The sequence below is a fragment of the Oncorhynchus mykiss genome, chromosome 18 (genome assembly GCF_013265735.2).
Source record: "Oncorhynchus mykiss isolate Arlee chromosome 18, USDA_OmykA_1.1, whole genome shotgun sequence".
Classification (NCBI taxonomy): domain Eukaryota; kingdom Metazoa; phylum Chordata; class Actinopteri; order Salmoniformes; family Salmonidae; genus Oncorhynchus; species Oncorhynchus mykiss.
The window spans coordinates 5,892,000-5,913,828 of NC_048582.1; the positions used below are offsets into that span (position 1 = coordinate 5,892,000).

General features: G+C 43.1%; 1 protein-coding gene across 7 annotated transcripts; it reads right to left on the reverse strand.

Moving 5' to 3' along the window:
• Nucleotides 1–6,801: 6,801 nt before the first annotated feature.
• On the reverse strand, nt 6,802–21,382 carry LOC110495369 (LIM and senescent cell antigen-like-containing domain protein 1). Of its 7 annotated transcripts, none has more exons than XR_005037311.1 (11): nt 21,134–21,382; nt 19,743–19,902; nt 19,309–19,375; nt 19,013–19,133; nt 17,867–18,016; nt 16,889–17,039; nt 16,308–16,400; nt 13,090–13,138; nt 12,928–13,003; nt 11,634–11,836; nt 6,802–7,393 (listed from the first exon to the last, which is right to left on the reverse strand). XR_005037311.1 is itself a non-coding variant. In XM_036951280.1 (11 exons), coding segments are annotated over exons 1-11 (1,032 nt in total). In that variant the 5' UTR covers nt 21,163–21,371; the 3' UTR covers nt 6,802–7,391. The 7 variants fall into 7 exon arrangements, 4 of the variants coding, with proteins under 4 accessions (XP_036807175.1, XP_036807177.1, XP_036807176.1 ...); XR_005037310.1 differs by lacking the exon at nt 16,308–16,400 and adding an exon at nt 13,892–13,984 and having other exon boundaries at nt 21,134–21,370; XR_005037312.1 differs by lacking the exons at nt 16,308–16,400; nt 21,134–21,382 and adding exons at nt 13,892–13,984; nt 20,466–20,604.
• Between the last annotated feature and the right edge of the window lie 447 nt (nt 21,383–21,829).

The window sequence follows — 21,829 nt, forward strand, 5'->3', positions numbered from 1 at the left end:
ATGAGCAACAACACTGCAGTAATAATGAGCAACGACACTGCAGTAATAATGAGCAACAACACTGCAGTAATAATGAGAAACAACACTGCAGTAATAATGAGCAACAACACTGCAGTAATAATGAGAAACAACACTGCAGTAATAATGAGAAACGACACTGCAGTAATAATGAGAAACAACACTGCAGTAATAATGAGCAACAACACTGCAGTAATAATGAGCAACGACACTGCAGTAATAATGAGCAATGACACTGCAGTAATAATGAGCAATGACACTGCAGTAATAATGAGCAATGACACTGCAGTAATAATGAGAAACAACACTGCAGTAATAATGAGCAACGACACTGCAGTAATAATGAGAAACAACACTGCAGTAATAATGAGCAATGACACTGCAGTAATAATGAGCAACGACACAAAAACTTTCTTTATTCTCTAAAATTACATTCCATTTTTTCTTGTTCAATGATCTAATTTCAATAGATCAGGTAGCTAAGCATTGACAACAAAACATGAATTAATTCACATTAGACACCAATTACACACTAAATCACAACGTAAACACACTTAACTTAAGAGTAGATTTTCTACATTTACATAAACGCATTAAAGACCCAAAACCATTTAGGTTGCAGCTGTTGTTTTAATTAAGCAGCACAATGAACTATTTCCTGGAATAACCTGGTCTTTACTGTATTATTTAAATCACAAAAACAACTATTGTCTTTCCCGTTCACACCGTAGTAACAACTATAGATAGAAAGAACTGAATGTGTCTGAATATTGCTACACATGTGAAAAACGGATAAACATTACATTCATCTTCAAAACAGTAGTGTAGCTGTGAATTTGTCTCTCTCTGATGCACGAGCACTGCCTGCATCGAGGTCTGTTGAAGCAGACCAAGTGGGCGCCACCATTTTACCAGCTTGTGAATTTTACACAAAACCAATGTCAAATGAACTCAGAAATATCAAATACTTGTATTTTTTATAAAATTACCTTTTAAGAAATTATGTACAGTCACTCAGACAAACCCAGTCTCTAGTTTGTGACTTGAAAAATAGATTTCATCACATTCTTCACTCACTCAGACATGCTTTTCTCAGTCTCACCATTGCCACCAGGTCTCTGTCTCACCAAATGTCAGGTGTCACAAACACTAGGAATATTCCTTTTCATTTGATCCACTTCTACACTCAACCCTATTGATTAACCCCCATTGATTAACCCCCATTGATTACCCTTTTATGTCCTTTACCCAGCTTACAACGTATGGGTCGGCCAAAAAGCAGGAATCCACTCTTTCCAAAATTATCTCCGGTAGGAGTCTCAGGGCAAACGTTGGACGTCTCTACCACACCTGTCGCCTCAGGAAGGTCCACCACATCCTGGACAGGCTCAACTTCAGAACCCTCACAACCGCCGACGGAATCCATTTCGAGATCATCAAAGTTCTCAACAGCGCATGAAGATCTATACGTTAGATTACTTGGTTTGTAGTCAGGAGATGCAGATATTTACTCAATATTAGGTATGTACACAGGAGACGACAGTGGCGATCGGTGCCGTTTAAGATGAGGAAGGATGATCATTTACATTTTATTTCTATAACAGCATATTGGATGACTGTCATTCATATTCCATTCACCCATCTCAATGTAACATCGATAGGTTTAGGATACTACATGATACTAACATTTTCCCTGTACCCCATCATGAGGCTGCTACAACCTAGCCTATGAATGAAAGTTTACAATGTAGGGACACAGGTTGAGAGAATTTTGAGTAATCAAGGTGACGAAGTGACACATTCAAAACCGCCTTCCACACTCTTGCCTGCATCTAGCTGATCTAGGGTGTAATCAATAGTTCAGGTGCAAACAAGATTTTCTATTGGACAAATACAGGTATGTTTTTCACTGTTTGCTTCCGTACAAGAAACGCTTTTCAACAGAATCTGCGAAATGAATAGACCCATGAACACACGCAAACACAGTTCACTTTCATAGCAGCCACATACAAATAGCATGATCACTTTGCTCGCGTCTATCTACGCGCTCTCCTCCTCTCACCTTTTCCCTTCGCTTGTGGACTTCAGTGCACAACACATCAGCTTTCTGTGACCAGGCGCAAAAACTTTCCAAGCCAAACATTCCTAGCATGACCACTAACCGCTACACACAGCCTACATCTTTGTCATCAGTTTTAGCTAATGCCAGTCAACATAGCGAATAGAACTAACTCGTTAGTACACCCGCTACAGTCATTCAGTACAGTGTACAGTCAGCAAGCAGTTTAGCAGTCACACCAGCGGGCTCTGGTGGCAATAAATTAATAAAACCAAAAGCTACCTTGACTTGGAAGAGTTCCAGTGTTGGATAGCCATAGCCAGCTAGCTAACATAGCATCCCTCTGTTTAAGCCAGGTGTTAGAGTAGGCTAAACTAGCTAGCTCCATTCATTAGCTAAGTAAGTGAAAGGGTAAAAAAAATCAGAAATATTGCTAGCTCTCTCTCTCTTGCTTCTCCTTAATTTTGGAAGAAATTAATTTCTTCAAAACTGTTAAACTATTGTCTTTCTCTTCGAGTCAACTACTCACCACATTCTATGCACTGCAGTGCTAGCTAGCTGTAGCTTATGCATTCAGTAGTAGATGTATTCTTCAATCCTTTGATTTAGCGGACAACATGTCAGTTCATGCTGCAAGAGCCCTGATAGGTTGGAGGATGTCCTGCAGAAGTTGTCATAATTACTGTGTAAGTCTATGGAAGGGAGTGAGAACCATGAGCCTCCTAGGTTTTGTATTGAAGTCAATGTACCCAGAGGAGGACGGAAACTACAGCATGGTGCTACCCTACAGAGTGCTGCCGAGGCTACTGTAGACCTTCATTGCAAAATATTGTGTTTGAATCTATTATTTGGTGACGTGAATATATTTAGTATAGTTTTATCTAAAAAATGATAACTTTTTGAATGTTTCACTATTTTTATGACATTCACTGAGAATGGCCCTCCCCTTCCTGCTCTGAGCCGCCTCCCCTTCCTGCTCTGAGCCGCCTCCCCTTCCTGCTCTGAGCCACCTCCCCTTCCTGCTCTGAGCCGCCTCCACTGGGAGTTGAATCTCTGATCTTAACATCGCCTTTCTTACGCTTTCGCGTCATCGCTCCTCCCTTCTAATCTCTTATTGGAGCGTCAACAGCGCCATCTACTGAACCGATGGACTAACTCATTTTTTACTAGTCACTTCATCCTCATCTCATAAAGGAAGTGGTAACAGTGAATTTGATAAAGTTATTAAGAAATCCTAGCACACCTTATTGGAATCCTATTGTTTCTCACTGTGAGAGAACTGTACAGAGGAAAGAGAGCGTTATAGAATGTTAGCCTCTCTTTACTGATCAGTGTGCACCTGGTCAGTTTGTGTGTTTTGTTAGCTTCTACTGTAAAGATATTGATACGACCATGGATTTGACCATAGTGTTGAATGCCCTCTGTGAGGCTTCTCATGTAACAATATACACTGAGTGGACAAAACATTAAGATCATCCTTCCTAATATTGATTTGCTCCTCCCCTTTTGCCCTCAGAACAGCCTCAATTTGTCGGCTATGAACTCTACAAGGTGCCAAAGCATTCCACAGGGCTGCTGACCCATATGAACTCTACAAGGTGCCAAAAGCATTCCACAGGGCTGCTGACCCATATGAACTCTACAAGGTGCCAAAGCATTCCACAGGGCTGCTGACCCATATGAACTCTACAAGGTGCCAAAGCATTCCACAGGGCTGCTGACCCATATGAACTCTACAAGGTGCCAAAGCATTCCACAGGGCTGCTGACCCATATGAACTCTACAAGGTGCCAAAGCATTCCACAGGGCTGCTGACCCATATGAACTCTACAAGGTGCCAAAGCATTCCACAGGGCTGCTGACCCATATGAACTCTACAAGGTGCCAAAGCATTCCACAGGGCTGCTGACCCATATGAACTCTACAAGGTGCCAAAGCATTCCACAGGGCTGCTGACCCATATGAACTCTACAAGGTGCCAAAGCATTCCACAGGGCTGCTGACCCATATGAACTCTACAAGGTGCCAAAGCATTCCACAGGGCTGCTGACCCATATGAACTCTACAAGGTGCCAAAGCATTCCACAGGGCTGCTGACCCATATGAACTCTACAAGGTGCCAAAGCATTCCACAGGGCTGCTGACCCATATGAACTCTACAAGGTGCCAAAAGTGTTCCACAGGGCTGCTGACCCATATTGACCCCAATGCTTCCCACAGTTGTATCAAGTTGGTCTGATGTCCTTTGCGTGGTGGACTGTTCTTGATACACACGGGAAACTGTTGAGTGAAAAACCCAGTAGCGTTGCAGTTCTTGACACAAACCGGTGCGCCTGCCACCTACTACCATACCCCGTTCAAAGGCACTTAAATCTTTTGTCTGGCCCATTCACCCTCTGAATGGCACACATACACAATCCATGCCTCAATTATCTCATGGCTTAAAAATCCTTCAACATGTCTCCTCCCCTTCATCTACATTGATTTGTTGACAATTTAACAAGTGACATCAATAAGCTTTCACCTGGTCAGTTTATGTCATAGAAAGAGCAGGTGTCCTTGACCTTTCGTACACTCAATGTCGTGTGACGGTTGACTGGGTGGAACTGCTTCCCTCTGCAGTTTTCTGTGGGAAACTACAAGTGATGATCAGTTTTCTGTGGGAAACAAGTGATGATCAGTTTTCTGTGGGAAACTACAAGTGATGATCAGTTTTCTGTGGGAAACTACAAGTGATGATCAGTTTTCTGTGGGAAACTACAAGTGATGATCAGTTTTCTGTGGGAAACTACAAGTGATGATCAGTTTTCTGTGGGAAACTACAAGTGATGATCAGTTTTCTGTGGGAAACTACAAGTGATGATCAGTTTTCTGTGGGAAACTACAAGTGATGATCAGTTTTCTGTGGGAAACTACAAGTGATGATCAGTTTTCTGTGGGAAACTACAAGTGATGATCAGTTTTCTGTGGGAAACTACAAGTGATGATCAGTTTTCTGTGGGAAACTACAAGTGATGATCAGTTTTCTGTGGGAAACTACAAGTGATGATCCGTTTTCTGTGGGAAACTACAAGTGATGATCAGTTTTCTGTGGGAAACTACAAGTGATGATCAGTTTTCTGTGGGAAACTACAAGTGATGATCAGTTTTCTGTGGGAAACTACAAGTGATGATCCGTTTTCTGTGGGAAACTGCAAGTGATGATCCGTTTTCTGTGGGAAACTGCAAGTGATGATCAGTTTTCTGTGGGAAACTGAAAGTGATGATCAGTTTTCTGTGGGAAACTACAAGTGATGATCAGTTTTCTGTGGGAAACTACAAGTGATGATCAGTTTTCTGTGGGAAACTGCAAGTGATGATCAGTTTTCTGTGGGAAACTACAAGTGATGATCAGTTTTCTGTGGGAAACTACAAGTGATGATCAGTTTTCTGTGGGAAACTGCAAGTGATGATCAGTTTTCTGTGGGAAACTACAAGTGATGATCAGTTTTCTGTGGGAAACTGCAAGTGATGATCAGTTTTCTGTGGGAAACTACAAGTGATCTTTTTTTTTACTACAGAACTTTTATTTATTCATAGACAAACTATGAAACATGTTTATTAAATTGTGTTTTAAAACTAGATTTGTTTTAGTCAACAAATTCATAAAGCATCTCCCATTATTTCTCTTTATGCATAAATGCCTCCTTTATCAAAGTGTTCATCTAACCCAACTATTAGTATGTTTAAGACCTTTACATAGTATATTTATCACACCCATCTAGCTAATTCATCTAACCCAACTATTAGTTTAAGACCTTTACATAGTATATTTATCACACCCATCTAGCTAATTCAACTTAAGCCATAGTGCTCCATTGAAACACTCCCCTAACTTGTTTATACAGGTCAGCGACTCACAGTGACGGAACAAAATGGAGTAGCATGCTGAGACGTGTCCATCTGTCCATCCAACTCTCCTCCTCTGAAACGGTTGGGAGTAATATTCAAACAAACCCATGACATTTTATTTTATTACAAGCAAATACACGATACACCAGACTCACACATGATATACCAGACTCACACATGATATACCAGACTCCTAGATGACATACCAGACACACATGATATACCAGACTCCTAGATGACATACCAGACTCCTAGATGACATACCAGACTCCTAGATGACATACCAGACTCCTAGATGACATACCAGACTCATGGGCTCCACATTCTGATACACAGCTAGAATTCTCATTCTTACACAGAAGTGAGGAATATTCTCTGCTTAAGGCAGTTGTAGTAAGTCTGGATCACATGCCATTGGACAACCACATGCATATTATCGGACACCCTTACAGTATATAATGCAGTATAAAATATACACTGAGCTTACCAAACATTAGTACTAGTACCGAGCTAAAAAAAATCCTTCCTTTAAATCTGTCATCTACTGATTGAAGAGACATCAATAAGGGATCATAGCTTTCACCTGATCAGTCAATGCCATGGAAATATGTAGTATCCTCAGTGTATATTCATACCCAAGGCACAAGACAAAAGCTATTTTAAGAGTACTACAAGCACCTTCTCATCTCTTTAAGAGCGCGTGCAAGTATTTTGTTAGATCAGTTATATGTATTAGTTCTTAACAATGTCTAAATGCATTTCACCCATCGTTTTCCCCCCCTCCATGATTTCATAGGTAATTGTCAGGCAGAATGAGGTTCTACATCGTTTCCCCCCCCCTCCATGATTTAATAGGTCATTGTCAGGCAGAATGAGGTTCTATATTGTTTGAATAAGACTCTGGACATCTGAAAAACAGCTCCACATGCAAAAGCCACGTGCACAAAAATAATCAATTAAAAAGTGAGAAAAGATTAAAACACGTTATACTGAGTACCGGAGGACGTCAAATACTAAAATACTGGAACAGACGGGATTTTGAGTCTAAATCTGACACGTTTATACAATTCCTTTGACTAATTTGGGCACTTGTTAAGGTTAATACTGGGTTCAGCGTTGCTAACCTGCAAACCTCCAGTAACTTTCTTAAAATCCCAGGTTTCTAGAAACCTCTCGAAATGGAAGATCCCCAGAATCAATAGGGAATAAGCAGGACATCCGGGAAAGTCAGGGAATTGTCCAGAGTTTCTGGGACTTTGGAAAAGCTACTGGACATGTTGTTGAGTGTCGCCCCCTTGGGACTCGGAGGTCTACTTGCGTCCGACAGTCTCAGCCAGTTTCTTCAGTCTCTTCTTCAGTTCCAGAGGAAACTTCTCATAACATTTCTTACACACAGGCTTCATGTCAAACTCCACAAACTTGTTCCTGTCAACAGAGGACAGGGGAGACAGTCAGTATTGTTGTAATGCATTTTGGGCTCCATTGTGTATGAAATGTGCTATACATACATACATACATACATACATACATACATACATACATACATACATACATACATACATACATACATACATACATACATACATACATACATACATACATACATACATACATACATACATACATACATACATACATACATACATACATACATACATACATACATACATACATACATACATACATACATACATACATACATACATACATACATACATACATACATACATACATACATACATACATACATACATACATACATACATACATACATACATACATACATACATACATACATACATACATACATACATACATACATACATACATACATACATACATACATACATACATACATACATACATACATACATACATACATACATACATACATACATACATACATACATACATACATACATACATACATACATACATACATACATACATACATACATACATACATACATACATACATACATACATACATACATACATACATACATACATACATACATACATACATACAGTGCCTTGTGAAAGTATTCGGCCCCCTTGAACTTTGCGACCTTTTGCCACATTTCAGGCTTCAAACATAAAGATATAAAACTGTATTTTTTTGTGAAGAATCAACAACAAGTGGGACACAATCATGAAGTGGAACAACATTTATTGGATATTTCAAACTTTAACAAATCAAAAACTGAAAAATTGGGCGTGCAAAATTATTCAGCCCCCTTAAGTTAATACTTTGTAGCGCCACCTTTTGCTGCGATTACAGCTGTAAGTCACTTGGGGTATGTCTATCAGTTTTGCACATCGAGAGACTGACATTTTTTCCCATTCCTCCTTGCAAAACAGCTCGAGCTCAGTGAGGTTGGATGGAGAGCATTTGTGAACAGCAGTTTTCAGTTCTTTCCACAGATTCTCGATTGGATTCAGGTCTGGACTTTGACTTGGCCATTCTAACACCTGGATATGTTTAGTTTTGAACCATTCCATTGTAGATTTTGCTTTATGTTTTGGATCATTGTCTTGTTGGAAGACAAATCTCAGTCCCAGTCTCAGGTCTTTTGCAGACTCCATCAGGTTTTCTTCCAGAATGGTCCTGTATTTGGCTCCATCCATCTTCCCATCAATTTTAACCATCTTCCCTGTCCCTGCTGAAGAAAAGCAGGCCCAAACCATGATGCTGCCACCACCATGTTTGACAGTGGGGATGGTGTGTTCAAGGTGATGAGCTGTGTTGCTTTTACGCCAAACACAACGTTTTGCATTGTTACCAAAAAGTTCAATTTTGGTTTCATCTGACCAGAGCACCTTCTTCCACATGTTTGGTGTGTCTCCCAGGTGGCTTGTGGCAAACTTTAAACAACACTTTTTATGGATATCTTTAAGAAATGGCTTTCTTCTTGCCACTCTTCCATAAAGACCAGATTTGTGCAATATACGACTGATTGTTGTCCTATGGACAGAGTCTCCCACCTCAGCTGTAGATCTCTGCAGTTCATCCAGAGTGATCATGGGCATCTTGGCTGCATCTCTGATCAGTCTTCTCCTTGTATGAGCTGAAAGTTTAGAGGGACGGCCAGGTCTTGGTAGATTTGCAGTGGTCTGATACTCCTTCCATTTCAATATTATCGCTTGCACAGTGCTCCTTGGGATGTTTAAAGCTTGGGAAATCTTTTTGTATGCAAATCCGGCTTTAAACTTCTTCACAACAGTATCTCGGACCTGCCTGGTGTGTTCCTTGTTCTTCATGATGCTCTCTGCGCTTTTAACGGACCTCTGAGACTATCACAGTGCAGGTGCATTTATACGGAGACTTGATTACACACAGGTGGATTGTATTTATCATCATTAGTCATTTAGGTCAACATTGGATCATTCAGAGATCCTCACTGAACTTCTGGAGAGAGTTTGCTGCACTGAAAGTAAAGGGGCTGAATAATTTTGCACGCCCAATTTTTCAGTTTTTGATTTGTTAAAAAAGTTTGAAATATCCAATAAATGTCATTCCACTTCATGATTGTGCACCACTTGTTGTTGATTCTTCACAAAAAAATACAGTTTTATATCTTTATGTTTGAAGCCTGAAATGTGGCAAAAGGTCGCAAAGTTCAAGGGGGCCAAATACTTTCGCAAGGCACTGTATGTATGTGGAAGATTACACATTACACCTTTCATCACAACGAGTACGTCCCAAATGGCACCCTATTCCCTTTATAGTGCACTACTTTAGACCAGGGCCCTATTGCACCCTGTTCCCTTTATAGTGCACTACTTTAGACCAGGGCCCTATTGCACCCTGTTCCCTTTATAGTGCACTACTTTAGACCAGGGCCCTATTGCACCCTGTTCCCTTTATAGTGCACTACGTTGGACCAGGGCCCACAGGTTGTCATTTGGGACGCAATCCATTGTCACATAACAGAAGAACATGACAGAACAATGACAGAACAATGACAGAACAATGACAGAGCAATGACAGAACAATGACAGAACAATGACAGAGCAATGACAGAGCAATGACAGAACAATGACAGAACAATGACAGAGCAATGACAGAACAATGACAGAACAATGACAGAACAATGACAGAGCAATGACAGAGCAATGACAGAACAATGACAGAACAATGACAGAGCAATGACAGAGCAATGACAGAACAATGACAGAACAATGACAGAGCAATGACAGAACAATGACAGAACAATGACAGAACAATGACAGAACAATGACAGAACAATGACAGAGCAATGACAGAACAATGACAGAACAATGACAGAACAATGACAGAGCAATGACAGAGCAATGACAGAGCAATGACAGAACAATGACAGAACAATGACAGAGCAATGACAGAACAATGACAGAACAATGACAGAACAATGACAGAACAATGACAGAGCAATGACAGAGCAATGACAGAACAATGACAGAACAATGACAGAACAATGACAGAACAATGACAGAACAATGACAGAGCAATGACAGAACAATGACAGAGCAATGACAGAGCAATGACAGAACAATGACAGAACAATGACAGAACAATGACAGAGCAATGACAGAACAATGACAGAGCAATGACAGAGCAATGACAGAACAATGACAGAGCAATGACAGAGCAATGACAGAGCAATGACAGAGCAATGACAGAACAATGACAGAACAATGACAGAACAATGACAGAACAATGACAGAACAATGACAGAACAATGACAGAACAATGACAGAACAATGACAGAGCAATGACAGAGCAATGACAGAACAATGACAGAACAATGACAGAACAATGACAGAACAATGACAGAACAATGACAGAACAATGACAGAGCAATGACAGAGCAATGACAGAACAATGACAGAGCAATGACAGAGCAATGACAGAGCAATGACAGAGCAATGACAGAGCAATGACAGAGCAATGACAGAGCAATGACAGAGCAATGACAGAGCAATGACAGAACAATGACAGAACAATGACAGAACAATGACAGAACAATGACAGAACAATGACAGAACAATGACAGAACAATGACAGAACAATGACAGAGCAATGACAGAGCAATGACAGAGCAATGACAGAACAATGACAGAGCAATGACAGAACAATGACAGAGCAATGACAGAACAATGACAGAGCAATGACAGAGCAATGACAGAGCAATGACAGAGCAATGACAGAGCAATGACAGAGCAATGACAGAACAATGACAGAACAATGACAGAACAATGACAGAACAATGACAGAACAATGACAGAGCAATGACAGAACAATGACAGAACAATGACAGAGCAATGACAGAGCAATGACAGAACAATGACAGAGCAATGACAGAACAATGACAGAGCAATGACAGAACAATGACAGAGCAATGACAGAACAATGACAGAACAGATCAAGCAAACTGGAGGAGAAAACAACCAAAAGGAAAGACAATAGGAGGAAAAAGCTAAATGAAGATGACAGGAAGTGGAATTACTAACCCATGGATGGAAATGAAAGGAGGATAGTGAAGATGACAGGAAGTGGAATTACTAACCCATGGATGGAAATGAAAGGAGGATAGTGAAGATGACAGGAAGTGGAATTACTAACCCATGGATGGAAATGAGCGAGAGGAGGATAGTGAAGATGACAGGAAGTGGAATTACTAACCCATGGATGGAAATGAGCGAGAGGAGGATAGTGAAGATGACAGGAAGAGGACTGGAAAAGTCTACAGACAGATAACAGGTTTCTTTTTGCGGTCTTTTGAGGCGTCCCTCTCGCGTCGGGCCAGTCTGCGTTTCAGCTCCTCAGGCATCCGCTCGTAACAGTGCTTACATACAGGCTTCAGATCTACCTCTACAAACTTGTCTCTGTTACCCCACAGGGAGGGGAGGGAGAGAGAAGAGAAGACAGAGGGGGAGAGAGAGAAGAGAAAACAGAGGGCGGGAGAGAGAGAAGAGAAACCAGAGGGAGAGAGAGAAGAGAAACCAGAGGGGGAGAGAGAAGAGAAACCAGAGGGAGGGAGAGAAGAGAAGACAGAGGGCGGGAGAGAGAGAAGAGAAACCAGAGGGAGAGAGAGAAGAGAAACCAGAGGGGGAGAGAGAGAAGAGAAACCAGAGGGAGGGAGAGAGAAGAGAAGACAGAGGGCGGGAGAGAGAAGAGAAACCAGAGGGAGAGAGAGAAGAGAAACCAGAGGGGGAGAGAGAAGAGAAACCAGAGGGAGGGAGAGAGAAGAGAAGACAGAGGGCGGGAGAGAGAGAAGAGAAACCAGAGGGAGAGAGAGAAGAGAAAAGAGGGGGAGAGAGAAGAGAAACCAGAGGGAGGGAGAGAGAAGAGAAGACAGAGGGCGGGAGAGAGAAGAGAAGACAGAGGGCGGGAGAGAGAAGAGAAGACAGAGGGCGGGAGAGAGAGAAGAGAAACCAGAGGGAGAGAGAGAAGAGAAAAGAGGGAGAGAGAGAAGAGAAAACAGAGGGGGAGAGAGAAGAGAAAACAGAGGGGGAGAGAGAAGAGAAAACAGAGGGGGAGAGAGAAGAGAAAACAGAGGGGGAGAGAGAGAGAAGAGAAAACAGAGGGAGCGAGAGAAGAGAAGACAGAGGGGGAGAGAGAGAGAAGAGAAAACAGAGGGAGCGAGAGAAGAGAAGACAGAGGGGGAGAGAGAGAGAAGAGAAACCAGAGGGAGAGAGAGAAGAGAAACCAGAGGGAGAGAGAGAGAAGAGAAACCAGAGGATGGAAAAAGCACAGGGTGGAGAAGTAAGAAGACTAGAGAAAATGAGAGGAAAAAACAGATTGTGTCCAATAGAAGAAAGGTTAGAGAAAACACAGTACTTTATAGGGAATATAGGGTGTCATTTGGGACACAGATTGAGAGGAAGGCGGGACAACGACACACAGGAAGAGCTAAAGGGTTAGGAAAGAGCCCAGTATAATACCACTGATATATAATAATGTAATAATAACATACTTGAGGGTGAGCTTGGTGTTGCAGGTGGCGCAGGAGAAACAGTTCACACACCATGCTTTGTTCAGGGCCGACACCACTACAGGAACAACAGAAAGTCCATTATGGCTTTAGATCCTTCTAAAACAATTCATTCAAAAATGAAAAAACACAGTTGATGCTTACCGTCTCCTTCAATCACTCTGTTGCAGTGGTAGCACACATCACCAAAGAGCTAGAGGGTTGAGACACGGGCAGAGATGAGCATTTCATTCACCAAACATACACCACTTGATTTAACCATTATCAAACTTTACATCTCAGTCAGTGCCAGCCAGAACAACATGCAATAACTGTGTTACTCAGCAACCCCTATCCCACGAACGTTTGTGGACATGAGCCCCATGGGACCTGTCAAACATAGTGCATTACATAGGGTACCATTTACCTGGTTGTAGTGGGTCTCACAGTCAGATCATAGCTGTATTACCTGGTTGTAGTGGGTCTCACAGTCAGATCATAGCTGTATTACCTAGTTGTAGTGGGTCTCACAGTCAGATCATAGCTGTATTACCTAGTTGTAGTGGGTCTCACAGTCAGATCATAGCTTTATTACCTGGTTGTAGCGGGTCTCAGTCAGATCATAGCTTTATTACCTGGTTGTAGTGGGTCTCACAGTCAGATCATAGCTTTATTACCTAGTTGTAGTGGGTCTCAGTCAGATCATAGCTTTATTACCTAGTTGTAGTGGGTCTCACAGTCAGATCATAGCTGTATTACCTGGTTGTAGTGGGTCTCACAGTCAGATCATAGCTTTATTACCTAGTTGTAGTGGGTCTCAGTCAGATCATAGCTTTATTACCTGGTTGTAGTGGGTCTCACAGTCAGATCAAAGCTTTATTACCTGGTTGTAGTGGGTCTCACAGTCAGATCATAGCTTTATTACCTGGTTGTAGTGGGTCTCACAGTCAGATCAAAGCTTTATTACCTGGTTGTAGTGGGTCTCACAGTAGGCCAGACCCTTCCTCTCATAGTGGCGGTGTCCAAGGAACGGCTTCTCACACTTAGCACACACAAAATGCTGCAAAGACGGGCAACATCACATGTTAGCATGGCTAACTGTTGTACCAGGCAACATCACATGTTAGCATGGCTAATGGCTAACTGTAGTACCAGGCAACATCACATGTTAGCATGGATAATGGCTAACTGTAGTCACAGGGAAGTAGCATCCCAAGTTAGCATGGCTAATAGCTAACTCTCGTCACAGGCAGACACCACTACACAGGCGTTAGCATATTGCTAACTCTACTCACAGGCACAAGCAGTTAAGTTAGCTAACTTTGCTAACTCTAGTCAGCTGCCATCAGGGCACGTATTCCCAAAGAGTATCAGTGTAGGAGTGCTGATCTAGGATCAGGTGATCTACCTGTACATATGTTATTCATTATGATCTTAAAGGTCATGAACAGTCAAAAAAAATCAGTTTTTCATAAAACTGGATGATATTTGAATGAAACCAGGTTAAAGTATGAAAAATGAACATTGCTCCTACATTGATAAAGTCATAAAGCTACTGGTCCCCTCCCCCATGTCAAACACTTGGATTCATTGTTACATAGGGTGACATCACCCTAACTCATTTTAATACACCAATGGTAACATGATATTCTCTTACCGAATTTAAATAAGTACCGCTTTGTAACCAACATCGGAGAAGGCGTGTTTGTGGAGGGGCGTGGTTTATACAGCTACTCTACTGGTGCCTGTAGGGTGTCATCAAATATAATTAAAAGTTTACACTATTCATCTATGGTAAAGACACTCGTGTCCCCTTTTATCTGTGTCTGGTGTTATCTAGTTACTGGCTAGCTAGGTCTTCATCTGTGTCTGGTGTTAGCTAGGTCTTCATCTGTGTCTGGTGTTAGCTAGGTCTTCATCTGTGTCTGGTGTTAGCTAGGTCTTCATCTGTGTCTGGTGTTAGCTAGGTCTTCATCTGTGTCTGGTGTTAGCTAGGTCTTCATCGGTGTCTGGTGTTATCTAGTTCCGGACTAGCTAGGTCTTCATCTGTGTCTGGTGTTATCTAGTTCCGGACTAGCTAGGTCTTCATCTGTGTCTGGTGTTATCTAGTTCCGGACTAGCTAGGTCTTCATCTGTGTCTGGTGTTATCTAGTTCCGGACTAGCTAGGTCTTCATCTGTGTCTGGTGTTATCTAGTTCCGGACTAGCTAGGTCTTCATCTGTGTCTGGTGTTATCTAGTTCCGGACTAGCTAGGTCTTCATCTGTGTCTGGTGTTATCTAGTTCCGGACTAGCTAGGTCTTCAGCCAGCATGAAATGGGGGCTGTTAGAAACTCAAGATGCCGTTGTCATGTGAACCGCATCATAACAGACATGCCAAATGGGAGAGGTGTTTTTTTTTTTTCAATGATATTGATGCAACTTCAATGTTTGAGTTGCGTTGTGTATCACCACATTTGCATGAGATGATTTTACTGCAACACTGTATCCAAGTTGTTTGACGTCAGGGTTTCAAAGAGCTGTCAGTCAAGGAGAGCTCACAAGTATAAGCTCCCCACTCAGCCTGTCTTTTCAAACTTCCTGGTAGTTAGAGAGAGAGAGAGAGAGAGTACTTTCCCCTCACATTGAGCATTTCTATCCAAAACAAATATTATGGGTGATATTTTAGTCACTCAAAATGCTGTTTTACATGGGAATCAGAATGACTGTTTGGGACCTTTAAAGACTAAGCTAACCCTATATCAGCCCTACTCTGAGAACTTTATGAATACAACTGGCCCAAGTAACTCAACGGGGCTTGGTCAGAAAGATGCATGACACACACACAGCAGTCATTCAGGACAGGCAGCGGAACAGTGGCCTCTAGTGGAGAGAATGTCAACTGCAGGCAGGCCAGGCACTGTAGACTACTTGTCGTGTATTCATCAGTACTGTAAAGTTGTGAGAGATTAAAATGCAACAATGTGCATGTATTTCTGGGTAAGAAGAACTTATCTGTGAATGTGGTAACGGTGTGCCTCTTGTTTCTATTGACATATGACAGGTGTTTGTGGCTGAAGAGTGTAGTTGTGTAGCTAGCTATGCAATGTTGTTTCCTGTAGTGCAGTTTCTATGTGTGGGAGGAGAAAGACCTCCTTTCTCCTTGTATGTGTCCCAAATGGCACCCTATTCCCTATATGGGGCCCTAACTTTGACCAGAACACTATGGGCTCTGGTTAAAGTAGTGCACTACACAGGGCCCTAACTCTGACCAGAACACTATGGGCTCTGGTTAAAGTAGTGCACTACACAGGGCCCTAACTCTGACCAGAACACTATGGGCTCTGGTTAAAACTTAGTGCACTACATAGGGACTACTGCCACTTGGGACATAACACCTTCTCACCATGTTAAAGTGCCACTCGCAGTAGGCATAGCCCTTACATTCATAGTAGGGATGGCCCTGGAACGATCGCTCACATACACTACACCCAAAGTGCTGGGAGAGGAGGAGGAGGGGGAGGATGGAGGGGGAGGAGGAGGAGGAGGGAGGGGGGAGAAGGATGAGGGGGGGAGGAGGAGGAGGAGGGGGGAAGAAGGAGGAGGGGGTAAGGAGGAGGAGGGGGTAAGGAGGAGGAGGGGGTAAGGAGGAGGAGGGGGAAGGAGGAGAAGGATAAGGGGGGAGAAGGATAAGGGGGGAGAAGGATAAGGGAGGGATAAAAGAAGCCACAAAGATGAGGATGTAGAGAAGAATAAAGGATGAAGGAATGTGTTGGAAGGAAAAGCTGTCACAGGATGGAGAGCAGATAGAGTTACTCACAGTCCAATCAAACATACGCTCTCTGAACACGAAGGAAATTATTAAAAAGTAACATATCATTTCTTTGTAAAAGCTTACTCAACAAACATCTGACTAACCCATTACGTTTGAGTCCAAATATGTCTGAAATACCACTAGATCCCGTCATGTCGTTTCTGACCACACACCTCAACGTGCCACTGCTTGCCCATGGCGTTGACCACGCGTCCCTCGATGGGCCTCCTGCAGGCGCCACAGATCGGCACCCCCATCTTATCATGGCAGGGCAGACAGTACAGCTCTCCCTTCAGCTCCCTGGCATCTGCTGTCAGCTCCTTACTACAGGGAGAGGGGAGGAACACACATTACTACAGCTCCTTACTACAGGGAGAGGAGAGGGACAAACATTACTACAGCTCCTTACTACAGGGAGAGGGGAGGGACACACATTACTACAGCTCCTTACTACAGGGAGAGGAGGGGGACAAACATTACTACAGGGAGAGGGGAGGGACAAACATTACTACAGGGAGAGGAGAGGGACAAACATTACTACAGGGAGAGGGGAGGGACACACATTACTACAGCTCCTTACTACAGGGAGAGGAGAGGGACAAACATTACTACAGCTCCTTACTACAGGGAGAGGAGAGGGACAAACATTACTACAGGGAGAGGGGAGGGACAAACATTACTACAGCTCTCCCTTCAGCTCCCTGGCATCTGCTGTCAGCTCCTTACTACAGGGAGAGGGGAGGGACAAACATTACTACAGCTCCTTACTACAGGGAGAGGAGAGGGACAAACATTACTACAGGGAGAGGGGAGGGACAAACATTACTACAGCTCCTTACTACAGGGAGAGGGGAGGGACAAACATTACTACAGCTCCTTACTACAGGGAGAGGAGAGGGACAAATATTACTACAGCTCCTTACTACAGGGAGAGGGGAGGGACAAACATTACTACAGCTCCTTACTACAGGGAGAGGGGAGGGACAAACATTATATTACACAAAACACACACACAGTGGTTTTGTAGCAGGGTAAATGGTAACATCTTAAACACTCTTGCTTTCATTAGTTCCAAATACTGACTGAACCACATAATGGAATCAGGAGCACATTATGTCAGATATCAGGAGGGAGACGTGAAGCGTACTGACCCACAGTTGTTGCAGTTGAAGTGGTCGGGGTGGTAGGGGTCGTTCTTAAAGATGAGGGGGCTGTCCTCGATGATGGCATGGCATTTCTGACAGATGTACTTCCCCAGACCTCTAGCCTTCTCACGGTTATGACAGGGTCGACACAGGTGCCTGGTTAGGAACAAACATTACTATAGGGAGAGGCGAGGGACAAACATTACTACAGCTCCTTACTACAGAGAGAGGGGAGGGACAAACATTACTACAGCTCCTTACTACAGAGAGAGGGGAGGGACAAACATTACTACAGCTCCTTACTACAGGGAGAGGGGAGGGACAAACATTACTACAGCTCCTTACTACAGGGAGAGGGGAGGGACAAACATTACTACAGCTCCTTACTACAGGGAGAGGGGAGGGACAAAGCAGGATGGGTACGTACATCCAACATGTCTCACTGGACAGGGACAAAGCAGGATGGGTACGTACATCCAACATGTCTCACTGGACAGGGACAAAGCAGGATGGGTACGTACATCCAACATGTCTCACTGGACAGGGACAAGGCAGGGAAAGGGTGGACACAGTAGAAGTTGCTACTACACTTTATCTACAGTGTTGGGAAAGTATTGGCCTCCTTTCTGACGTTCTCTTGCATGTTGTTGATACTGAATGTTATCAGCTCTTCAACCAAAACCTGATATTAGATAAAGGGAACCTGAGTTTACAAATATCAACCAACTGAGAAAATCAGAAAATGGGGCAAATACTTTCTCACACCACTGTTTTATACAAACATACTATTGTGAGTTGATTTGTGATTGGTTAAATAGTCATCTACCATGGTATAATGTGCAGTGTGATTGGTTGGGGACTCCCCTGCATAATGTGCCGTGTGATTGGTTGGGGACTCCCCTGCATAATGTGCAGTGTGATTGGCTGGGGACTCCCCTGCATAATGTGCAGTGTGATTGGTTGGGGACTCCCCTGCATAATGTGCAGTGTGATTGGTTGGGGACTCCCCTGCATAATGTGCAGTGTGATTGGCTGGGGACTCCCCTGCATAATGTGCAGTGTGATTGGTTGGGGACTCCCCTGCATAATGTGCAGTGTGATTGGTTGGGGACTCCCCTGCATAATGTGCAGTGTGATTGGTTGGAGATTCACCTGCCAGCGTTCTTGACGAAGCCGACGTCAGCGAGCACAGCCTGGCAGATGTCACAGCAGAAACAATCAGGATGCCAGCTGTTGTTCATGGCCTTGATCACACGGCCAATGATGAACTCCCCTGAGAACACCGACCCACCAATACAACATGAGAACACACACAGTGGATTTACAAAGAGATTTGGTGTGTGTGTGTGTGTATGTGTGTGTGTATGTATCTGTGTGTGTATGCGTATGTGGTGTGTGTGTGTACGCGTTTGTGGTGTGTGTGTGTGTGTGTGTGTGTGTACACTCACCACACTGGTGGCAGCAGGGAGCGAAGAGCATCTGAAAGTCATGTTCACAGTATTTCCTGCCTTCAAACTGTCAGGAGAAAAAGGGCGCTTCACTCACACAATAAACCCAAACATTGAACAGTTTGACATTTGAATAGTGGCAACTTTCCTCAAATTCCCCAGTTCTCCAGAAATCCTGGAGGGAATAAACCAGAAATCCTGGAGGGAATAAACCAGAAATCCTGGAGGGAATAAACCAGAAATCCTGGAGGGAATAAACCAGAAATCCTGGAGGGAATAAACCAGAAATCCTGGAGGGAATAAACCAGAAATCCTGGAGGGAATAAACCAGAAATCCAGAATCCTACAACCATGATTTTTGGAAAAACCTGGGAATTTTGGGGGAAATTACAGGAATTTTGCAACCCTACATTTTATGCCCTGTGTTAGTCTACCTCATAGAAGAGCCCCTCGGGGAACTGCTGGAAGCACTGTGCGCAGACGAAGCAGCCCTCGTGGTACAGCTCCCCGTTGCTGTTGACGATCTTCTCTGCCGGGGCGAAGCCGCTCTTACAGCGCTCGCACGACGCGTTCGCCAGGGCGTTCGCCATGTTGCTATGGTGACAAAAATGAAAGTATGAAGATCAGAACAGACGACGACTCCAGAATTATTTGCTGCTCTTCTGTTGATCACTTTGACACAGAAATCCCTGTGAAATTAGCCCAAATCTGTTTGCAGTCTTGCGCAACTCAACTGACTGCAGTGATTGGCACAATAACGACAAGAGACTGGCACTCTGGCTACCACACAGCAGCAGAGTCTCCTGGAGGGGGCTTGAATAGGCCAATGCAATGTGAAAAGAAATGCAAAGAGAAAGTTACTCCAACAGGGAACTGCTGGGCTGTTGGAAATCTGCCTTGAGAGTCTACAGAAATAACACTGGCAAAGGTCAATACATGTTCCTCTCTACTACAGATCAGTGTTGTGCAGAGTGGGGGTACATCCCAAATTGCACTCTATTCCCTATATGGTGGACTCATTTTCACCACAGCCCTATGGCTGATTAAAGGTAGTGCACTACATAGGTAATAGGGAGCCATTTGGGACACAATAAGCATGGTTTTAGGGGCGGGGCCTTGTCCCTCAGACAGTCGCTTACGCAAATCATATTACTCACAGAACACTGCTGTCACCATGGAGACACACACGTTGCTCGGGGTCTGTGTCCTAATTTGGTCATCTGAGAGCAGTCAGACAGACATGATAGATCATAGCTGTCTGGTGGTATTCAGTGTTGGTTTATCACTTAATTGATCAGAGACACGTACTGTACTGTGTCGCCTCAACACTCATTGGCTAATTCCTAACGTTTACACCCCAACTCAAGTGCCAAGAAATTACAACACGGTCTACAAATAGACCGCGTGTAATGATCCAAATAATCAAACTGGTTTAAATTTGAAAATAGATTGAATGTTTCGACCTAAAAGTGTTATAGAAACTAACCAACTAAGAGGTTAACGTTACCAAGCTAGAGAGGGAAAAACAGAGTTTGAAGTAGCTAACTTTAGCAAGTTCACAACACACACGTCCACTCACTTGACGTTACTAGCCTAGTGTAGCAGTCAGGTTAACTAGTTAACTTTATTTAAAAGCTATTTAATGTTTCAAGACGATTCCCACGCCCATCATAAACATAAAAATAAATCACTATAGATAGGTGGTACACTTTATCACATACAGTACCGCACCGAACAAATTAGCTAACATTAGCTGCCCGGCTAGCTGTTAGCATGGTAACCTGCTGTGAAATTCGAGTGTTCTTACTTGTATCCAAGCTCTTACCTGCCCGTCATTTCTACTACTCCCAGCATCACCTATCAACACCACCGTTTCAGAAACGTATCGACTTTTCCCCGGGGTCTTCAAATAGGACGAGTAATGGATTGATCCGAGCGGCGACTCCTACCTAACCAACTAGCATATTTTTTTCCTCCTCCAGTATCTTGGTGGAGCCACCCTTTCCTTGGTAGCTGGCGTTTTCTAAAGAAAAGGGACGGAATAGCGCCCTCTAACGGCTATTACATTGATAGCACTCCTGTTGCACTGACTGCAGCGGCCCTGAAGTTCTTCTGAACCAGGGGTAGACGACATACATCATCCCCCTGGGCGGCGGGAGGTTTGAATAAAAAATATTAACGCTTTGGGGGGAATTATTATTTTGGGTTAAAAAATAAATAATGTAAACACTCCAGGCCACTCGTGAACGTCTAAAACTAGATAGAGAGTATGTAGAAAACGTCTAAAACTAGATAGAGAGTATGTAGAAAACGTCTAAAACTAGATAGAGAGTATGTAGAAAACGTCTAAAACTAGATAGAGAGTATGTAGAAAATGTCTAAAACTAGATAGAGAGTATGTAGAAAATATAATGGACCATTTTCAAATAACTGCAGCTTTTCTGAATTTTGAAATTCTGATGTGGCCCTTGAGACACAAAAAAAATCCCACCCCTGTTCTAGACCCCTAACCAGCTGTTCC